Source organism: Schistocerca gregaria, chromosome 7 (assembly GCF_023897955.1).
Source record: "Schistocerca gregaria isolate iqSchGreg1 chromosome 7, iqSchGreg1.2, whole genome shotgun sequence".
NCBI lineage: Eukaryota > Metazoa > Arthropoda > Insecta > Orthoptera > Acrididae > Schistocerca > Schistocerca gregaria.
In genome coordinates, this window is record NC_064926.1 from 358982496 (window position 1) to 358999616 (window position 17121).

At 38.7% G+C, this 17121-nt stretch overlaps 1 protein-coding gene across 10 annotated transcripts in view; it reads left to right on the forward strand.

Annotated features, from left to right (window-relative positions):
* LOC126281213 (SWI/SNF-related matrix-associated actin-dependent regulator of chromatin subfamily E member 1) overlaps positions 1 to 17121 on the forward strand; it is a 100973-nt gene that overhangs the window by 36105 nt on the left and 47747 nt on the right. For 2 of the 10 annotated variants that reach the window (XM_049979951.1, XM_049979958.1), the window contains exons 3-7: positions 887 to 931; positions 2241 to 2287; positions 2390 to 2479; positions 4664 to 4870; positions 11398 to 11473. In XM_049979951.1, coding sequence (XP_049835908.1) covers positions 887 to 931; positions 2241 to 2287; positions 2390 to 2479; positions 4664 to 4870; positions 11398 to 11473 — 465 coding nt within the window. Of the gene's footprint in view, positions 1 to 886; positions 932 to 2240; positions 2288 to 2389; positions 2480 to 4663; positions 4871 to 11397; positions 11474 to 14409; positions 14495 to 17121 lie in introns of all 10 variants that reach the window. The other 8 variants (XM_049979950.1, XM_049979956.1, XM_049979952.1 and 5 more) reach the window with 5 other exon arrangements.

Below are 17121 nucleotides of genomic sequence, written 5' to 3' on the forward strand. Positions count from 1 at the left end.
TTCTGGTATACCAAAACATGTTGTAAGCAAAATTTCTACGTATATAATGGTCTCAGTCACTCAGAAACTGTTACTTTTACTCAGCACTTTAACAGCCATAACATTTTTACATTTTCTGTGAATGTTGCCCTCTTCTATCTTGTGTGTATGTAAACAGAAGTCTTTGTCAAACATTTGGTGAATGTGTTTTCCTTTATTCATTATTTCCTTACACTTTAACTCGTGGTTCTGCGCACAGTACAAACAAAATTCATGAAACGGAGTTACAACTCATTTCACCAAAAATGGTGTGGAGAATTGTGTTTACAGAAGCTGCTTAGGGCTTTTGTAGTTCATTGCTACATTTTGAAACTACTAACCTTGTTAGTGCACAGCTGTGACTTATACAGTTTTTCATGTTGTTATGCAAGACTGGTTTTTCCTTTTTAATTATGCTTTGCTTGGGTTGAATCTTGGGCAAAAAAGCAAATATACAATTTTTAAGTACATTTGTACCTTAAAAATTACCAGTTTTGTTGAATATGAAGTGTTGCAGATAACTGGAGAGAGGGGTCTAGGAATCTGTGAAATATGATACCCATCGATTCATTACTGCCTTTAGTTTGTAAAGCCTGCATGAAAAAGATTTACAGCTTCTTCTTTCCCAATGTATTTAGTTATTTCATGAACACAGACCAGGTTTGCGAAAGAATGGCCCAGCCTATTGTATGTAGTTTGCATTGTATCATTAGGTGAGAATGATGTGCCCACTCATTACTTGTGAACTTAACATATTTCAAAAAGAGGCTTCTGCATCTGTACACACCTAACATTGTTTTCTTTAGCTAATGAATTACTTCCTTCCTGTAGCTCAGTTTGTTATGAAATGCTTTTTTGTATTTCTTAGATTTGCTGTCAGCTGGACCTCCTATGAATTTAAACATTTTGAGAGGTAAGTTTTGGTTTGCTGTTGCTTTTTCTTGTCAGTGAGAAAAATTAACCATTACCAGTGGTAGTAATGGCTGCACTTTATGTTAATTTATTTGCAATTAATGTTTAACATGAAAATCTGTCAGCTATCATTACTCAATGAAAAAGGAAATGAAAAAACAAAGAGGCTTCGGTGTTGGATGTGAGTTTGTCATCCAGTAAATAATGTTATGCCTGCATTAGGTGTGGTGTTGGGGATTTCTTTGCTTCCTTTCTTTCCTTTCTATGTATAACTGTACAAGGTGTAGAAAGTGTTTAACTTAAATGGGACATTGTGAGTATTATCATCAACTTCTCAAACTACTCTTGTTTAGCACGTGCTGTTTCGTATGTTGTGATTGTCATATTTTTACATTAATTTGAAATTTGCACTTTGTGGGTTTTTGCAAAAACAGTAACTGAAAGAGATTGTTAATCTTGAAGAAATGAGGCAGTTTAGGTTTAGTTTCAATCTGTTACTGAAAGATGCCAGTAATGTAAATGACGAGCAGTCGTAATAATTACTATTCTTTTTTCACACTGACACACATGCTTCACTGTTTCATTTACTTTACATGTTGCTAAAAAGTAACAAAAAAAGAATGTTTACAGATGTATGTGGTAATCACTAACAGGTGGAAAGTTTCCTAATGTATTTCTCATAGTGCCGCTGTTAAGATGATGTGATATTGTTGAAAAACATATTTGATTGTTGTTATTAGTGACAAACGTACAGCATGTGCATATTAATGAAAACTGTGATAAAATTATTTATGGATTGCTCAGGGAGAAATATTGTCCTTGTTAGTATAGTACAGATAAAACTTATACCGAAAGAGGCCAACACTGCAAGATTTCAATGATCAGGTAATAAACACGTTTTCAGTTGAGAATTGCTGACATTCTCTCTGCATGTGCAAGAATGTTTTTAGTTTTTAACATCTGCATGTATCTTCTTTCTTCTAATGTGTAAATATGATGTAAGTTTGGACATTTAATTTCCCTGCAAGTATAATGTGATGAAAATTAAATTAAAATTGTGGCCTTCGTCTTAGATAAACTCCTCATGTACATTTGAAATGTTGTGACAGTGTATTGGAGTTCACCTATAACAATAAATTGTTATTAAAAATGAGTATAGTATTGTGCTTTGTTAATTTCTGCAGGTATGTTACTATATTTTGGAGATCGAATGACAACATTGTTTTCTATTCAGGCATGTGTATCATATTTTTGTAACATTTTCTAGAAACAAATGGTAATTATCCATTTTCCTTTTTGTCTAATTACAGAGCGGCTGAGACCAACTAGTGCTTCAAATTCTTCATCTAGTTCTGGGGTAAGAAAGAAACAATAATACTTTAAATTAACGGAGCATTATTTTCTCTTATGGTGTGATTATCAATGAAGATGCTGTTATAAATGGAAGTTACTTTTTCAGAAAGATGCATCTGCGAATCAGAGTCCATTCATCACAACACCTCATGGGCATCCAGGATTTAACCCACAGAAAGTTGGAAAAGGAGCTGGTGTAAGTGATCTGCAAGATTTCTTTTGGTTTATTGTTCAGTTGCAGTATATAATGGAATACAGCTTGATGTAAACATTTTATTACCAAATGATACAATGCTATGGTGACAAAGGAAGATTATAAGAGAATTTAAAACTCCAGTGTCTGTGTGCATTAAAGTCCTTAGTTTTTTTTTTCCATAACTCATAGACAGAAGACCAGCTGATGTTGTTGTTGGTGGTGGTGGTTTCTGTATCAGGAAGGGTAGTTTGCTTGGTTGCCCAATTGTGTTACTTGAGAGGTGTAAGATATATTCTCATGTTGAGATTCACCCTCTCTCTCTCATCTATTTCACGATTAAGAACACAAATATGATACTAGACTCCACGTACACTACATTCATCCATTACCTGTGCTAAACAGGCAAACCCAATGTGTGTGAATAAAGAAAGCCTTTCTGAGTTAGGCTACTGTACTCCAAGGGTTGTCATAGCCATCAAAACACATGAAATTCTCAGGTACATTCTATTGTTAAAACACTTAAACATTCTCTAGAGTTTCATTGAATTGTATCGAGCAGATGGGAGGCCAGTTTCTTTAGTAATGTAACAACAGTTTCCTTCCCTGTTTGTTCCTGTTGGATTTCTGATTCTGTAAGGTCATCAGTGTTGATAGGACTTTAAACTATTAGTATAGCTTCCTGTTAGGCAAGTACTACAGTCATTTTAGATTATCTTCGTTGCTCCTCCTCTTAAAACAAGTGTCCTGTTTTCAGTCAGTTTACAATCATTGGAACATTTAACATGAAGAGAAAAAGGAAATAAATAAAAAGTTTTTGACTATCACTATTTGTATTTTCAGTATTTATGCCAATTGCTGCAATAGAGACTTAGTATTTATATTGCATTGCTTTACATTATTGAGTAATTAACGTTGTCTTCTGGAGTAAAAAGAGCCAACCAATCAAACGAATTACTGGGTTGTAATTTTGTTATTTAAATTGCAGGTTTCTTGATATTAATGGAGCATATACAGGACTAAAACATTTAAGATAAGTTAATTGAATAATGCATTACCTGTAAAATGCACTAGTCTGGGTGTGAGACCTGCTCCAGAACCAAGTTTTAACTTGTCATATTTTTTCCAGTCTCATTGTTTGAGGTGTAGCAGTGTTCAGAGCTTTTATTCTGTCACAAGTTTATCAATGCTGGACAACAATGCAAAGATACAAAACCATTCACTGATAGGAGTGTGGTGACAGCCTGAAATACTAGTAAACAGTTTCTTTCCCCCCCCCCCCCCCCCCCCCCCCCATCCTTCTTTCCCCTTGAAAGCAGTATTGAGAATGTAGGCCATTGAAAAGCAACACATGGCATGATCTTTCAGTCTTTCATATCAGGAAAGGAACAGAGGGAATTGGGGGATGCATGTAGCAGGTTTTGACAGGTTTTGAATTGATGCAGTGAAATGGAAAGGAATATGGCAGAAATAGCTCAGGGAAGCCTGAGCACCTCCAGATTGGCTTGGATTAGAAAATCCACTGAGCTGTACAGGTGTTGAGCTCAAGGATCGAGTGAGTGGTGTTGGCAGGACCGAACGATGAGGAAAACTCAGTTAGCGGATAGGTGACATTGGGAGTGCAGGGTTGTTATGCTGGGTCCATTTGTATTATAATGAACTGTTGAATCATTGGGTTGGCAGAGGAGTAATGACCCCGGTGGATTCTTACCAAGTGGCTGGGAATGATAGCTTTGTGACAAACGAGGGTGCTGGTGTCCACCATTTTTGATGGATCTGAAACAGAAGTTGGTTATACTTTGGTTGGCTTTCATCTCAAAGTGGAATACTGAAGTCTACAAACATTTCTTATGTACACTGACACATTTTGTAAATATAATGATGACCTAAGGTCACATACTAGAAGCACAAATGTTTGCCATGTGATTAAGAAATTTATGAATCAGAATGGAAATAGCATCTGAGGCTTTCTACAAGACATTGATTAGAAAATTTACTGGCCGTGTTTCAAAATGTTTATAGTTGAAAGAAAAATTAGGTTTAATTCTTTGAATTGAATGGAAATAACAGCTGAGGCTTCCTACAAGACATTGTCTGCTTAGAAAACTTTTTGTTCGTAGTTGAAAGAAAAATTAGATTTAATTATTTGAATTGAAAACTTGTTTTATATGTCATCTTCTTTCTTAGGGTGACACAAGAGTACCAAAGCCACCTAAACCTCCAGAGAAGCCATTGATGCCATATATGAGGTACAGTCGAAAAGTATGGGATCAGGTAAAAGCTCAGAACCCTGAGCTGAAACTATGGGAGATCGGAAAAATTATTGGTCAGATGTGGCGAGACCTTCCAGAAGAGGAAAAAACTGAATTTGTTGAAGAATATGAGGCTGAGAAGGTACAGTATGCTTATTAATAGTTACCCACTGTGTGAAAAAAGCCACATTTCAGCATTGAGAAGTGGAAGTAGTACATTTTGCTTGTGAGAGGTAATTTTCTCAACTTCAGTGTTAGAGTAGTTAAAAATAAGTGGATTTACTTATGCAGTGAAGACCAGTCAGTTGCCATTCATGCTATTGCTGTTACACAAGAAGTGGATATTAATTTCTATATATCTGCTATATTAATTGAGGGCTCAGATGTAAAACGTGGTAAATGACATTTTAATGTTTTGAAGTTATTAGCTATAAAATCTATGAAAAATATAATTTTGCATTTGCAATATTCCATTGTTTCTTCATATTTTATATCAAATATTTGAACATTAAAGAATTCACCTGTAAGGCTAAAAAATCAAAACTTTTTAAATTAGAAAAAAGAAACATTACACAAGATATTAACAAAAATTATATAGTTGATACCATCTTATTCATGGTCGTGAAATGTAGATACAGTCTTATTCGTGATATTGCAATATTCACTTACCACAGGAAAATTTGACATTCAAAATTATCGATAATAATTTAAGATAACATATTAACTAGACAGTATAATGTAATTAAATTTACTAAGTTTGACTTGAAAACATTAATACTGGTATTCAGATTTCACTTTCATTGCTCTCATCATTTGCTTTGGATTTCTTAGCTACTTTCAATATCTTGTAAGTATTGGAAACAAGGCAAGAACATCATTAAGTTAGATTGCCTCAGTGGGTCATGGACCTCTGCATACCATGTATAACATGTTAACTACAGCAGATGTCATTGTGTACATCCGAGATTAGTGACACTCCTTACCAAATTTTCTCCCTTACAACTACATTCATGTCTTTTATTTTCTGTCTCTTGGCAAAATGGATTTTAATCAGAGTCATCAAACTCTTAATCAATGCTTAATAGCCGTTCTAACACTTCAGTATTGTTCACATTCATCTTCCCTCCAAACTTACTCATATGTTTAACTCTAAATGCAAGATACTGCATCATATCCTGCATAATTCATTCTTGCCCAAAATGTCAGCTACATTTTACACCCGAGCCCCTCACCTTAGACAGTTTAAATACAGGTAACGAAATCGGCAAAAACTGTACTACACACCAATTGGTGGCCCAACCAGTGAAACGGTGTATGTGTGTGTGTGTGTGTGTGTGTGTGTGTGTGTGTGTGTGTACAGAGGGGGAGAGAGCTGTTGTGTTTGGGAGAGAGTTGTTGTTTTTTATGTCATTCTTTTTCCCTTGGCAGTGTCACAGTAATGCATTTATTTGTTTCCATTTGGGAAAATTATTTCCAAGAATGGATGTAGATATGAGGTGGAATCCAAAATTTTTGGGACTGGTACTGCGATCTGGAAAGTAGGAGTAGTAGATCTTTGCACCGCTAGGTGGCAAGAGCTGCACATCTGACGAGTCAGTGTGCAAAGTGGCATTCAGCTGGGAGGACATGTTGCGTGTCCACAGTGATTTCCGTAATACTATGTGTTTGGTGTGCGGCGATTTTCGATGGATCCATTCAAGACCTTGCAGATGGAGTGGGTATTGGTTATGGGACATGTCAATGAATGTTGACTGATGAATTGGGCATGCATCGTGTCACCGCAAAATTTGTGCCAAGAATCTTGACTGCCGATCAGAAGGCACAGCGTGTTGAAGTGTGCGTGGACTTTTATCAGACCGCATCTGATGATCCAACCTTCTTGTCGTTGGTTATCACCGTCAACGAGAGCTGGATTTACGGTTGTGGCCCAGAGACAAAGCAGCAATCATCCCAGTGGAGGAGCCCGGGCTCTCCAAGACCCAAAAAAGCGAGACAGATGAAGAACAAAGTGAAGACTATGATCATCGTTTTCTTTGATACCAAGGGAATTGAGCACAAAGAATTTGTCCCCCCCCAATCAAACAGTGAATTCTGCATACTACTGTGCTGTTTTGTGTCGGCTCCTTGAAAACTTGCCGCGACGACAGCCCGAACTTTGGCGTCAAGGGAACTGGCTGTTGCAACATGACAACACACCCTGTCATACGTCCTTGCTCACCAGGACCTTTCTGGCAAAAAACAACATAGCGGTTGTACCCCACCCACCGTACTCGCCAGATTTGGCACCTTGCAACTTCGCTCTGTTCACAAAACTGAAACTTCAGTTGAAAGGCAGCCGATTCGACACTCAAGAAAGGATTCAAGAAGCAGCGCTGGTGGTGATAAACACCCTCAAAGAACCGGACTCCCAGAAAACGTTGGACCAGTGGCAGAAGCACAAGGACCAGTGTGTACGTGTGGATGGGAACTACTTCAAGGGTGACAGTGACCTTTAGTCCAAAGGTAACATTTTCAACAGATGGCAGCACCAGTCCTGAAAATTTTGGATAGCACGTCGTATATTGATAAACTAGTAGATTTAAGAACAAACATTGGCCCCTTTGTTTACTTCCTCAGATGATATTTCAGAAATTTTTCAAAAATTTGTCAGTTTTTAATGAATGAATCTCATGGTTTTCGTTGTTTGTGAGCTCAGCATGAAACCAAGTTACTATATGATAGTGCTTATGCCATGGGAGAGACGTGTTTTGCTTAACTATGGCTTGTGTGAAGATGTGTTTAGGGACTGGAAAAATTTAGCATCGATTTTGGGCAAAATTCATGTCTATTTTTGTGAAAGTACGTCGCATTTATTTTCTGTTTGAATGATTAGATGCACAAATTTAAACAGTTGTCTCGCTACTTAGGTGAAGACAAACAAATTATTAGTTCTTTGGAATTGACTGTTTAAAAAAAAAATGTTGATTGGAAAATTGAATGTTCAGTTTTCCAAAAACTTCAACACTTTTTTTCTTCCATAAAGGCCTTTGTTTTCTTCGTTTGGCTGCACTTAAGCTTTCAAAACCTATTGGTCCGTTGTAAGGCAGCAGCATTTTCCTGCCAGTTAAGTGAATGCGTGTCCAATATATGGTGTTTCCAGACATTATTTGTCTTCTCCTGCCCAATTTGAAGATCAAAAACATCTGCACACTACTAATTTCGACCTTTTGTGGGCATTCATAGACCTACGATCCATGCTTGGCAATGCTACAGATGGAACTGACAAGTCACTTAGTGTAGTAGCAGAACTGAGTGTACAGCAACCTGATTTTAATGTTACGGGAAGAATTTCGGCGCTGTCGAAAAATTTTACAGGTTTTGTTCGACAATTGCTGTTGTCCTGAGGATAGGTGCTGTAGGCCGTTGTTGCAGATGGCCATGAGTGTAAACGGATGAGAACTTTGACCACCACAATGGAAGGAGCAGTGCAGGAAAACAAACCCCCACCTCCATTTCACTGGGCAGTATCCTACAGCAGAACTGACACATTGTAACAGGGATTGCCAGTCTCTTCTAGTGTTGTAAGAATTGTAATCAAAATCCATGTTTGACCAGGATTAGTCGCTTCACTTTTTTCAAAATAAGAAAAGAAAGCAACACATAGCACATAGCATTTGAGGACAGCTACAGTGCAATTGTTTGTTAATGTCAGCAGAGTTTTGTTAACGATGTACTTCAGGCCCTACCTCTAGTGGTATTCGATACAACTACAGTTCAAAACATCCGCCACGTAATTTGCCACATTAAAATTGTCTGCATTATACTATCTTTTGAGCTTTAGCGAACCAACGAATGTACTCATGTCTTTCATTTAAAATGCAAGTCCCATGGCTAAGTACCACGTTGTATTATGCAACGTGGAACTTAACCATACCATTTCAACCCCATCAACAGCTGGCATGGTACTGGATTGTTGATGCATTGATACGTCTTTATGTCCGTACGTTTTATTTTGCTAGTATGTTGCACACATTATCTTTCCAATTTATGTACAATGCCAGTAACTGCCTACATTTTCGATATTGTATGCAGAAGATAAAGCTATTTCAAACTATCTCTGATAAATAGCTTATTTGAATATAATTCACTGTGAAACAATGTCTATTAAGTACTTTCGCGTTTTCGCATTTTGATGTAGAATTCACATCTATTTCGCATTTATTACAAAATGTGAATTTTTCTGGTCCTTAGTTATATAATTGGATGTTACTATTTTCCTTGGGGTGGAGGTGGGGGAAGTTCATATAAAGTCACATGTGTACCATATCTTACGTAGTTACTTTATATATTTGATATGCCAAAAATGTATGTTCAGTCAAGTCGACATGAATAAAAAAAATCCAAAACAGAGGACATTATTCTGTTATTAAGTGATATCATTTTCCGTAATAAAGTTGTGTTTCGTAGTCTACCACTTATTTGAAGGCTTATCTGCCTGACTGACAGAAAATATTTCACAGTTCAGAAGATCAACTTATCTTTAATTTGTCAAAGCCAAGACCATTATTCCATGTTTCATTATTTCTTTCAGCAAATATTCTAAGAAGGGTAAAAAATCTTGAAAGAAAGTCTATTACTCTTCAGTTGTCACCCGCTCCCCCGAAATATCTAAGTTCATACACAACAGCTAAAAATTGTCATTCTTCAATCATCTCTCTTCTTTTTGTGATCAAAATGGTTACAGGAAGTACTGACAAGAGTATTCTATATTGCAGTGTAACTGTGAATAAGCCTGCTTCTTTATATGCTTCAAATCTCTGAAAGAAAGGTTGGAAGCTTTTATAAGGTCCAACTTATGCCACAACCTGTTCTTGTATGTGATGAGATCTTCCAAATTGTCGCTGAATGTTCATAATTCGCATATTTTTGGCTTGATGGTTCAGTGCCAAAGGTCCAAGATTAATTTCCCAGTTAGTTCTAGGATTTCTCTCGTCTTTTGCCTCTGGTGGTGATTTTCTGTATATGAAAAATATACTGTCCTCTGGGGTTCATGTTAAAACCATAACTGTTCAGGTAAATGCGTTGAAAACATACCACTTCCAACAAGATCATGCCTAGTTAAGTCTCTGGGTATAAAAATCAGTCTTAGAATTGAGGATGTTGACTTGCATATAACACTGCTGTCATTAATTTATCATCAAATTGAGGAGAAGAGAATTCTGTTGAAGTGTGTCACTTCTGTCAGCTAGAAGACGCTGAGCTTAAGGGCTTCTCGTCTTCCTTTATACTAACCATTTTCAGTGCTCATTTAGAAAGTCCATTCTTATTCAGTGAATCATCTTTCATAACAAAAAGCATTTCTTTATGTTTCGTCATTTGAAGAGACAGTCACATCTCAGAAATGATGTGATGACCTATTTTGGACCTTCTATGTATACAGTGAACTCTTACAGGGAGACCACGCAGCGATTGGATTTTTGTATTTTCTTATGTTCATGATACTTGAAGCTCAGAACTCACATATCAGTCATCAACCAAGCAAGGTGGTGCAGTGGTTAGCACACTGGACTCTCATTCGTGAGGACGGGGTTCAAACCCATGTCTGGCCATCCTGATTTGGGTTTTCTGTGATTCCCCTAAATTGCTTCAGGCAAATGCTGGGATGGTTCTTTTGAAAGGGCACAGCCAACTTCCTTCCCTAATCCAATGGGACCAATGACCTCACTGTTTGGTCCCCTCCCCAATTCAACGAACCAGCCAATCAGTCGTCAAAAGCAGTTCAGTACAGGGAGATATCTCAGACTGAGACTGACAAAGGGAAAACACCAACATTGTTGATTTTTTTTTTCTTTGTGTGTATTACTCAGTAATTGTTTGTGAGAAAGTGGATGGTCATTAGTGATTTATTTCTCCTCCTGAGCATATGAGAAAGAGCAGTGTAATTCAGATCGTAACAAAACCTTCACTTCGCGGAATTATTATGTACAAAGTTTTCTACTTTGTCTAGAGGATTAGAGGTGATTCTACATGAAACACGTATATGTCCAAATAAATGGAGCATGCTGAATGGAAGATCAAAAAACTAAGGAAAGATAATCTCTCACCTCGTAGGCAAAACATTGAATAGTAGGCCACATAAACTCAGGGATTGGACAGCTCTCTCTCTCTCTCTCTCTCTCTCTCTCTCTCTCTCTCTCTCTCTCTCTCTCTCTCTCTCTCTCTCTCTCTATGTCTGTGTGTGTGCGCGCGTGTTTGTACGGGGGGGGGTTTGCTCTTAAATGAAGACTGCATGTTTACTAGTTGCAGTCACTTTTATATGTCCTGCTGAACCACTGCTCATTCCTTTCCGTATGTAGTTGCTCACTTACCGTAACTTGTTACTTCAGTCAGAAAACATGTTATCTTCCATGTTTAGTGTTCTGTACGCTGAAGGTAACCTTTTAGGTGAGGCAGCTTGTAGAATATTAAAGCTTTTGTTTCCAGTATTAATCCTATTAATAGAGTAAATTAAAATCTGTTTGGTTATGACTTATGAATCTATTTTGTTGAACAGGGTCACAGTATGATTAAAAGTAATTGCTTATTTAGGTCTTCAGATGATCCAGCACATGAATTCTTGTAATTTATATCCATTATTCTTAATATTGTTGATGTCTGGTGATATTGTTTTGTGTGTGAACCTATTTCCAGGTGTTATATAACGACGCAATGAAATCATATCACAGCTCTCCAGCATATGTGGCGTGGATGACTGCAAAGACGAAAGGTAGGCCACCAGAAGTTGATGGTGGGCCCTGGGCATACACACCTCATTTTGTCTTGACCCGCTCTGTCACTGCAGGGTGGCACATTCCCTTGTGTCTGTTGAACCCACTTTGTTATAAAAACCTGCTTCTTATGAAACCTTTGAACTGGCATACATATAAACCTCTGTGTAATGGTAAAAGGTGCTGGCCTTCATGTTTGTGTTGATGACTTTCTGCCTGTAAATAATGGTTGCTTCATAGCTAAGGGTATAATTAGTCATTCTTTAATAGTAATTTGCCAGTAAGAGTGTGGAATTGTAGCTCAGTTTCATAGCTTATATGCCTCAGAAATCTGAAAGTCAATAATACCTGATTTCATGTAAACAAGATAAAAGGCCAGTTCCTAATATACTATGTAGGAATTGCTTCTACACTTTTCCAGCAAACTGAGTGCATTGTAAGTGCTTGGATTGTGCCTTGATATAGTAGATCTTACTAGCGATCAGTTTGCCACTTACTCAGTTTATTGAATTCCACATTTTACAGAAATAGTGCATGAGGAGTCCCTTAATGGTTGACCCACTCTGCTTTAGCTGAAGATTGTGTGCACTAAGCAGATAACTAAAACTGATGCACGGAATCACAAAATTATGAAATATATACAGTTTATCAACTACTAAAAAATATATATATATATAAAAATTTTAAAGGCAAGCAGTAACACACTAAGCTTGCATGTGGAGGGAAAGAACAATTTAGAATAAATAATCTTTCCAGTTTTGTCCAGTTTTCCCAAATGCCATTATTAGCAGCTATTAGAAAACATATTACCATGTATTAACACACTTTTATTTACAAAGTCTGGATTTTCGATAGCTTGTGAATCTGTTGCAAATCCATTTTTTTATCTAACTGTTTGTGAGAAATACGTCAAGAGACAATTAAAAAAAGTAAACCTTTACAAAATAGTGATTTCTGTCTTCCAGTTTTTACCCAATGTATGATCAGTAAGTCATGTAGGTTCTGGATAATGGCTAGAATTGGGGTAGTGTTCTCACACAGAAGACCTCTTTCAATATTCATTTTTCAATTCGTTCTCGGTTGTATCTGATTTACACACATACAGTGTAAAATAGATGTTCTATACTGTCATTTTATACTGAACGAATTATGATATCTTCATTTTTTTGAAGTGTTAGTATTTTCTACAGTGTAATGGATGATCTTTAATAATGGATGAATGAAGTTAACATAATTTGAAATGTGCCATGTGAAGTCTCTGTCAACTGCCGTCTTTACTGTCCTGTCATCAGTCTTCATTCATAGACAGTAGTTTGAAATCTGTAAGATAATTAATCCCACTTCCCCAACTACAATTTTCACAGTAAATGACACAATATTTGGTGAACTCAGGTAATTATCTTTCGGCAGTCAGTAACTGTTGCAACAAATGTATAATTGATAGGGCCAGAAAAATTAAGCAGTTTGATAGTGGATGTATATTAATGAAGATTGTTTCGAATGTTAATTGTTGGATACAAACAAGTGTCTTTACTTTACTACATGATGGGCCGCTTCCCATTTCCACAGTGTATGTGCTGTGTTAGAGAACCAACATCAATGTTTCTTAAAGTTAGTTTTGAACATTGATGCACATTATTGGCTATTAACTTACTTTTTGTGGAATCTAGGGTAAAAGTGAGGGGATTTCTATAAAGAATCGTTGCCTTTCTTGTGGGGAAGGTAAATGTAATAAAACTAGTAATTACTCATTTGAGGTTCACTCCAGTCGTATATTTGACATCAGCAAATCACTTAGAAATGATGATTATCTTAGCAGTGTTCATATTCAGGCACATAATTTGCATGTGACATGTCCCCAGTCTAGCAACTGTGTTATTAGTTTCTGATATTCGCTGGTTTTGTTTTTAAAGGACTTATTATTTTTCTGTAATAGATTCCAACTGTCGATATTTATAACATGTTCTTTTGGTCCACTCTGCATGCAAAATAAAATTTCTGAACATTTGGGACAGGAAAATAAAATAAAACAGTATTTGTGAATGCACTGTGCCTCAAATTGCTTTTGTGCATACATGTAATTTCAGTCTGCTGCAGTTGTGTATATCACTTTTAAATAAAATGAAAGCTGTGTTCAGTGATGCATACGAGTTTGTGTTTGACTTTGAGAATATGTAAATAAATTTAAGAAACAATTTTGCCTTAATATTGCATGTATTTTGGTGGGGCCCTCAGTTTCATATAATGACATTATTTCTATCTGTATTTTGTGTAGTGATAATATTGGAATTAAATCCCCCCCCCCCTCCAGGAAAAAGAACTAGCTATGTGGACCAAAAGTGTGCTTATTATATGCAAGCAAGCAGTTGTGAAGAAACACATTCCACAGTCCTCACATACATGGAATTTGTGAGCTATTATTGACTACTACCAAAATGGGTGCACTGATTGTTGCGCAGAATTTAGTTACATTATCATTGTGTGCACCAATCCATTAAAATCAGTCTGGATGTAATCAGTTCATCATCAAAGTGGTCTTCACTGTGGTGCTGAGATCTGCAACATGCTAGACAATGCATAAGTGATCCAGCAGGGTTGTGTTCGCTTGCTTTATGCACATCTGCACACAGTTATTCAAAAAGTTGCTGAGGCTTAGGATGTTGTGTGTTCCTAACCCTGTGCTATAATTTGTTTATATCTGTAGAACGCTTCTTTGCACAGACTCAACAAACCACATAGATGTCCCACTTTGTGTGCCAGCGCAAGGGTTTCATTTAATGTCACTCATGCTTCTTCCTTTGACAGCATACTGACCTGGATATTCCCAGCAGATCCAAGGCCATAATTGACTTTTAATCTTCTTCATCAAAGAGACATAGTACACACTTGACATCTTCTTTTCCTTCCTTTCTTTTTTTTTCTTCTCATGTTTCAGTTAGAGTATGAGAAAAATTTGAAAGTGTATCACAATTCCCCGGCTTATGTGGCGTACATAGCAGCCAAGAATCGTGGTAAGTCCGGTAGGTCAAAAACCCATTTCACCAATTTCGATGGTCATTCATATCATACATGCTCGTGTTTTGTGTTTTAGAATATTTTACAAAGAAAAGCCAGTATGTAGCTTAGTGTATTAGCTATGCACTATCACTAGTCAGAAATCCTGTGCATAGTGGCTAAATGACAATTTCACTGTTTGTTATCTGCAGTGTTATATAGCAGACATTAATGGAATTGCTTTTTTATAAAAAGCGTCTTAAGCCTCACTTGCCAGCACAGAACTGCTCTCAAAATTAGATTTCATGCGGAGAACTTCACATAAGCTGCACACCAAGGTGTGTAGCTGTTCCTTGTACTTCTCGTATTTCCAACACCACCCTGTCTCTTGCATAGCCTCTCCTGCCCCACTCCATTGCTTCCCCCTCCGACTGTGCTTCCCTTCCCCTCCCTTACCACTATCTCAACCCTCCCAATACTTCTCCCTCCCCTCCCAAAACTTCTCCCTCCCTTCCCAATACTTCACCCTCCCCTCCCAATACTTCTCCCTCCCTTCCCAATACTTCACCCTCCCCTCCCAATACTTCTCCCTCCCCTCCCAATACTTCTTCCTCTTACTCCATCTCTGACTGCGAGGTGGCGCAGTGGTTAGCGCACTGTACTCACATTCGGGAGACGAAGGTTCAAAACCGTCGCCGGCCATCCTGAATTAGGTTTTCTGTGATTTCCCTAAATCGCTTCAGGCAAATGCTGGGATGGTTCCTTTGAAAGGTCATAGCTGATTTCCTTCCCGAATCTGAGTTTGTGCTCTGTCTCTGATGGTCTCATTGTTGACGGGACGTTAAATACTAATCTCCTCCACCTCCCCTGCCCCTCCGTCTCTGATTGGCCCTCCATGTTGTAACTCACAGCATAAAAAAACGAGACAACACCTCCAGGAAATTCATATTTAATGATATCACAGGACAACAGCTCACAGCAGATAGTATGCATGGGCATGATGAGCGAGAGCAGACTGAGGCCGATAGCCAGCTGGCAATCACATATGTAGACGGTGTGTCGCAGTTGGTGCAGGGATGTGCCTGCGCAGTCATTGTGTGCCGTTGCTTGGCCGCAGTGTCTCAAACTGGCAACATGGAGTGACTGTCATGTTGCGTGCGCCAGCAGTGGAGTGACAGCCGACATTGGAGACATTGACTGGTGCCAGATGTGAACATGGTAGCCCAGTGGGTTACGTCGTACCTTCTTCCATGGGGAAGCAGCAACTGTGTCATGCTGAGTTAATCCCCGCCTGGCCAGGTGTACAGGTAGTGCTCCAAACCAGGCTGCTGTCTTCGTAAGTGTTAGATGGCCTGGCAGTGAATAAGGTCATGACCCAGCAGTGCAGTTGGATTCTTGGTAGCTCTGAAACTGTTAGAGGAAACGACTCAACATCCATGTTAAGTTCTGGCGCAGTAGGGAACTGCAGTGCTTGGGGCAGTGCTGGCAGACACGGTACAGCAGCCTGATCTTTTGTTGTCCAGTTCATCTCGGGCAGCCTATAAACAGAATAAGACAGAGATTTGACCAGGACTGAGAACCAAGGGCAGGAACAGCCTCGGAGCAGAACGGGCCCAGTGGAAGAGAAATGAAAGGGGGCTTTGCATGATGCATGTCTACCAGTGGGCTCAGAGGCAATGATGGCTAGGTCCCCTTCGGCACACAGAGCTGATTTTGATGACATGCCACCATTGAGTCCACCTCGGTCAGAGTGAACTCTCTATGTCAATACTACTGCCAGAAGACTGCCAGAATCCATTTTTCATAATGTCCCAAACCTCGCACCCACTTGTGGGTGCCCAGCTGGAAGTCTGGAGACAGTGCCATGGACAGCTCCACAGACATTGGCAGAGAGAGATGGAGGATGCGCAGAGCTGATGGCCTTGTTCATCTGTGATTCAAATGTTTGCATGAATCTTTCATACTCACCATTTATTTGGAGGCGGAAAGACAGAGACGATAGGTGTTCAGTGCCTTTCCTGTGGCAGAGCTCCTCACAAACATGGCATCGAAATTGTGGTCTATTGTCCAGCACCAGTGTGAGAGGAAGTCCTTCAGTAATGAAAATTCTGCTGGATACTGTGACCATAACCTTTGCACTTGTAGACCAGCAATTGACTATGTACAGAAATGTCAAGTGTGAATCAAGGACAGTCAACCAGAAAGGGGCTCATGAAGTTGACGTGAATCCACTCCCACTGACGTGAGGGCGTCAGCCAGGGTGAGAATGTTTGGCAGGGAGCCTCTTTGCTCTTGTTCACACTGATGACAGTTGCAGACTGGATGTTGCCTTGCTGGTCTAGGCATGGCCAGTACACCTGGTGCCAGATGAGAAGTTAAGGTCATGAAGAACCCTGCCCTCCCTTGTGACTTTGGTTCGAAAGCTGTACATTGTTGGCCACAGAGGTTCCAACGGAACTACCAGTGGAGACCTGTGGTCCATGGATAGTGGGATAATTCCATCCATTAGGATTAGCCTGTGGCAGAGGTGGAAATAATGCTACAACAGATGGGAGTCCCAACCTGAAGTGCAGTCAAGCCAGCCCTGTTGTTGTAAGCTGGTGTTCTTGACCATGGCCGTAACCACACAGTTATGGGTGAAAAAAGTGTCCAC